The 6,026-nt window shown below is 38.3% G+C and overlaps 1 protein-coding gene across 5 annotated transcripts in view; it reads right to left on the bottom strand.

The window, feature by feature from the left end:
- Window positions 1-4,863: 4,863 nt before the first annotated feature.
- The window catches only part of Lin7a (lin-7 homolog A, crumbs cell polarity complex component), a 122,407-nt gene continuing 121,244 nt past the window's right edge, over window positions 4,864-6,026 (bottom strand). For all 5 annotated transcript variants that reach the window (XM_021174461.2, XM_021174462.2, XM_021174463.2 and 2 more), the window contains one exon: window positions 4,864-5,101. In XM_021174461.2, the coding sequence (XP_021030120.1) occupies window positions 4,883-5,101 (219 nt within the window). In that variant the 3' untranslated portion in view covers window positions 4,864-4,882. The remainder of the gene's footprint in view (window positions 5,102-6,026) is intronic.

Below are 6,026 nucleotides of genomic sequence, written 5' to 3'. Positions count from 1 at the left end.
GTAGGGAAGTGGGGGGCGCTATGGGGGACTTTTGGGATAGCATTGGAAATGTAATTGAGGAAAATATGTAATAAAAATATTAAAAATTAAAAAAAAAGAAAGAAATCAAGCCATTCTATAGCAAGCTATCAACAGTTAATCAAAAGGCAGCCAAAGCACTTAGATGATTATTTCTTAAACTAAGATAAGTAGCCAAGAGAGAACAATGATAGACAGACAGACAGACAGACAGATAGACAGTAGATAGATAGATAGATAGATAGATAGATAGATAGATAGATAGATAACTAAATAAGCTCATTATCATGAACTATTGGGAAAGTGAAGTTGTAAACCAAAAAGAGATCTCTTGGCTCCTCAAATGGCTATTTAAAAGGTTAAAAAGGCTAAACAGTGCAGAGAAAAGGGAGACCAATGTTGGTGGGTACATTATTTATGGTTTAGGACTGTCATTGTGGGACAGCAGTTTAGCGGCTCCTTCTACGCCAGCCATGCTGTTTGGTTTACACTGGCTCTACATTTTGAAGGTGCGAAATATGGTAAGTCCAGTTTGTTTGTTTTTACTCTAGAGTTTGTTTGAGCAACTTGAGGGTGTGGTGGCTTGAAATGTTTAGGATTATTGTTTATAATGTTGTCAAAAATGTCATTGGCATTTTACAGCAATTGCATTGAATCCTACAGGATCATATGCTATTGTGTTACTTACAAGAACTAACTTTAAATTTTTTGTGACAGAAAATGAAAAATTAGCAGTTATTCTTGTAATGAATGAGGATGGTGTCCTGCTTTGGAGGTGATTGGTGAGGTTGGATTGGACATAGCTAACTCTGAGCAGTGTGAAATCGAGTCTCCAGGAAGTTCCTGAATACGAGGTAGAATCAGCAAACATTTGGTACAATGAGCAGTGACATCGTGTTTCAGTGTGATGAGGATGAAGGGGTGTTGAATTCCATATTTTTTGTCTGCATATTGCCCTATCATCTGCCAGTTGTGGGATGCTACATATGTATATATATGCATATATATATATATATATATATATGAATTATGTCTCTCTCTTGTAACTTAGAATTCAATGAAAATGGATCCAGCCAACATGGGGTTATTAGGAAAATTGTTTAACTTGTGTGAGTCATTCAGAGAGTTCTTGCTGGTATTAATTGTGTCGTAATCTTTAGCATTCTCATTGCATCTGCTCCAGTTTTCTGCTTGAGGGACTCTAGATTCCTTATGGTAACTTTTCTCAGGTTGGCCTATGGGTTCTACTGTTCACAGTATCTAGGTCAGTGTTTTGGGATCTACTGTTCTCAGTGTCTAGGTCAGTGTTTTTGGCAACAATTCCTTGCTACTAACAGGAGGTAGAGAAGGATTTCAGAAGTGACAAAGTAAAAGAAACAGAGGTCTACAGGGCAAGGGAAGGGTCAGTGAGGCAGCTGACAAATGCCGGACACCGTGCTCTTTTGTGGTGGATTCATAGCTGATGAGTTCTTCATCCTCTCCTTGCCCCACAATGGAGCGCAGGATCAGGCGTTGGTCTCAGGATGTTTTTTGGAATATTAATATCTGAAAAAGTGTAAGTGTTCCTCTTTATTTTTAATCTTTGAAAATCAGAGTGAAAATCCAAATGTATACATGAAGTCATGTTTTTAAAACTAAACAAATCTGTAATAACCAAATAAACATAGCACTTTCTCAAAAAGCATGCTATGTGATGGCCAGCCCTATAATCATATTTTCTGTTTGGATTTCTTTAATGTAATGGCAGAATATTCCTGTTTTTGCATTTTTGGAAATGCAGTCTAGTCTTCTCACTTAACAAACACAGAAGTGAGAATGAAAAACAGATTTTAGTTCAGCAGAATTTAAAACTCAAGAAGGTATAAAAAGACAATTCTCTCCTGTATAGCTTACATTCAATATGGTTTTCTTTTTTATCTGCTTCCCGTTTTGTAGTGACTTCATAATATCTATATTCTCAGCACATACTACATCTTATTTTGAAAGCATTACATGTTCTATTTCATTTGATACATAGTGAGATGGTCTTCTGACAAGTGTTTTGATTATGTGGTCTTTGAATGTTGACCAAAAAAATTCAAGATTTGTTTCCAGTTGAATAGATTTGGTAAGCCTGAAAAAAATTAAAAAAATCAACTAGTATAAATTATTAAGTGTTGCAAGTCCTTTTTGACCCTCTAAAGATCAAGTTAATTAAAAATTAAGCAAGAGCTAATGTAGTTCCTTTTGACTGAATTCACCATAAAATCCATGGGTGACATGCCTTTGGTATGTCTTGATTGTTCTTCACATGATCACTACCATTTAATCTCAAGGGGGTAGGCACTGTGCTCTGCAGTAGCTCTCTTGATGGGCATAGATACAAAGGTCATGTTCAAGCGAACATAACTCTACCACATCTATGTACACAACAAGATAGGACAGTTTTTTTTTTCTGATTAATTATGTAAGTCTTGGTAATGGGCCATAGGAAATCCTGAGGTGACTTAATGAAGACTGAACAGGGAATAGAAATACAAACGGCTTCATAGGACCAAACTGTGTATTTTCAAAGATAATGGGAGCAGTAAAACATGGCAGTTTTCAGTGAGGTCTAAGAGATCAACCTGTTGCTTTCAAAATACCCCTGAGCAAATTTACTCAGGGCTAATGTCATAAATCATTCTGGAGAAGAGGGATGAATAGCTTGCATTAACAGGGATGGAAGAAACAATAGTATTAGCAGAAAGAATATTAGGGATTGATCAGAGATTATCCAAAGGACTTTTGTTAGGATTCTGGTGGTACAGAATAGGTAACTAAGGAGAAGGCTTTAGGCTAAATGACTTGCCTATTAATGCTATCTATTAATGGTGTCTGTCCCAACCACATCATTCTATTCTAAGCCATCCCATCTCTCTCTATTTCATTTATAACCCTGTAATTCTCCACCATTGCAAAAACATTAATTTCTCTTAGTGCTGCTAGGCTTTCTGTACCCAGTCCCTACCTGTCCTTTTGACTTCATAATCCACCACTATCGTTATTCCTCATTGTTCTCAGCTCTCTAGGCTATCTTTTAGTTGTTCAAATATCAAAGAGCTCATAAGCTACCACACTGGCTATTTTCTCTTATTATTTCTTTGGGGGTTTTTCCTACTCGGCTTCCTCTCAGATGCTACATCCTTTGAGGGGTGTTCATCGACAACTGTGTCTAAGGTAGTCTCCATTCAAACAGCCTTGTTTTAATTTTTTAAAGTCCTGCTCTCAGAAGGCCGTTGGCTTATTTTCTTGCTTATTATTAATTATCCCCTCCTAGAAGAATGTAGCCTCATGAAGGTAAGCTTACCTCTGGAGCTCACTGGACAGTACCTGGATGCAGCTGTGCCAAAAGGCAAAGACATCTGATGTTGGATTAATATACTTTTGGGGACGGAATATAATTAAAAAAATATATGTATGTATATGTATTTTCTCATTATCCATCTATCTATCTATCTATCTATCTATCTATCTATCTATCTATCTATTATCTATCTATCTTCCTATGTATTGTGTGTGTTGTGTGAGTGTGTGTACAGCTACATGTGTCTAATGCTCATGTGTACTATGTGTGTGATGTACCAACAAAAGCCAGAAGAGGGCATCATAACTCCTGGAGTTAGAATTATAGGTGTTTGGGAGCTCTCCGATGTGAGTTTTGGGAACAAACCCAGGTCCACTGGAAAAGCATTAAGTGCTCTTAGCTACTGAGCCATCTCTCCAGTCCCTAAATATACATAAAAACAAAAGAAAGACCAACAACCAAAACCACTCTTTATATAGCTTTTCTTTTTTCACAAGTGTCATTAAAAAAGAGGCATGTCTCATGTCAAGATCAATATTTCTGCTAAGCAAACAGTAAGTTTCAGTTTCAGTAAGGAAAACTGAAAAACACCCAACATCTGTTGCCACTTTCCCAAGAACTTGTGAATGTCCTTCCCAAGACACACTTAAAGACATCCTGGTTCACAAATGCATTCTGATCAAATTGATCTTTTCCAATGAATAGTTTGGAAAATATATAAAAGTGACTTCAGAGGATCTGATAGTGGCAGGAGGAGAACCCTGATTCCAAGCCACACGTTAATGGTGGCTGAAGGAAGCTTTAGACTGCTCATCCCAGAGATGTGTCTTTAATGGTAAATTTCTTGAAAGTTTCTTCAGAGGATGAAGCGTTATGTGATGAGGGTGTCACTGACACATAGTAGGCACTTCGGGAGGGGGGGACTTTTGATATTAACACATTTTTCTTCAGTTTTCTTGAAAATATCCACAAAACTTGACATGTCACTGTTTGTTGTGCAGTGGGATTTGGGAGAAGGTAGGAGAGTCAGATAGAATTCAAACCCTTCAGTGTCTCATGCTGTGTTAACTGTTTACTTTGTCATTGCACTCTTCATGTGCAACACACTTCGTAATCCACTGTATCTTTCTAATCTAAAGTACATATAGCCAGGAATAGCACCATAGAATTGTGCAGTTTGTATACTCTGTGAAAGTGGCTAGCTAAGGGGATGAGTGGGGACTAGAATCACCTTGCCATTCATGTATAGATCTGGAAAAAAAATAGCATTATCATAGTTTATAAACAGGCATCCTGGAGTTAGCAGGTACCTCTCCCATAGCATTATATTTTCCAAAAATATCTTCCATATGCGGAGACTGTAGCTGAATGACTCATGGAAACAGGACAACCTGTTTACTTTTTCGAATATCATCATCTTTCTTTCGATTAATTGTCCTTGGGTGTTTATCTTGCCTGGCAATTTTATGCTGGCTGACTAGGGAGATACCTTTAGGATGTCAGGAGCTTGTACACGGGGAGGAGGAGGGTGAGTCTCACCTATGACATGTGGTTTTGTTGTGGTTGTTGTTGCTGCTGCTGTTGCTGCTGCTGAATGAGCAACTGCTGCTGCTGTCGACGCCGAGCTGTCCGCAGCTTCTCGAAACGAGCCTCCATCTCTTCCAGGACTTTTGGGGTGTATCTGACCACCAGCTTCACACTGTCCTTAGCAGCCTTGAGAAGTTCCACGGCTTTCTCATGGTGCTCCCCTTCCACACTCTGAGAAGACAAGGAGAGAGTTCACTCATTTGTTTCTCCAGGGACGACTCTAGGATTGTTATCCTAGTATAAAGCCAAACCTATGACGCTCTTGTCCATAAATTCCAATACTTATAAGACTGAAATAGGAGAGTGTCTGAGAGTTCGAAGTCAGCCTGGGGTGCACTGTAGGCTTCAGGTCAGCCTGACATATGATGTGAAAACTGTATTTAAAAAAAAAAAAGTCAAAATCAAGGGTCTGGTGTTGTATGCCAGTTTGTAGGGTGCTTGCCTAACATGAAAGCTGCCCTAGGTTCTATCTTCAATATCACATACAACTTTGGTGGCAGATGCTAATCATGAGGCAGGAACATCAGATGCTTAAGCTATATAGCGAGTTCAAGGTCAACCTAGGATACAGGAGATTGTGTCTCAAACATCATCATCATCATCATCATAGCAATAATCAGAATTATTATTTATGTTCATAACTGAACTTCAGGGTGGTTAGGCTATATTAGGACACAGGGTGGATTAGATAGCTTGAGTTAAGGGGGCTAAAGATGGCAAAGACCTAATATTAAATTAAAGAATAAAAATGGAATTTCTAAATTTCACCTGAAAGAGTAAATATCTTACTTAAATAAATGAAAACAAGAAAGTTAAAATTCACAATAAAGGGAAGCTTTCTCTCCCTGAGAATAACCCCTACTAAGTGTCAGCAGTGATTCAAATCCTGAAATTTAGACACAAGGAATAGATCATTAGGTAAATGATGCTGAAACAAATAAATAATCAAAGCTAATTGATACCTCTGAACTCTCTAAACTACATTCAGTGATTTCATTCAAAAGCTTAAGGCTTGCCGGGCATGGTGGCACAAGCCTTTAATCCCAGCACTCGGGAGGCAGAGGCAGGTGGATTTCTGAGTTCGAGGCCAGCCTGG

This window comes from Mus caroli, chromosome 10, assembly GCF_900094665.2.
Source record: "Mus caroli chromosome 10, CAROLI_EIJ_v1.1, whole genome shotgun sequence".
Lineage (NCBI taxonomy): Eukaryota > Metazoa > Chordata > Mammalia > Rodentia > Muridae > Mus > Mus caroli.
This window is presented reverse-complemented; position numbering and strand designations above follow the sequence as displayed.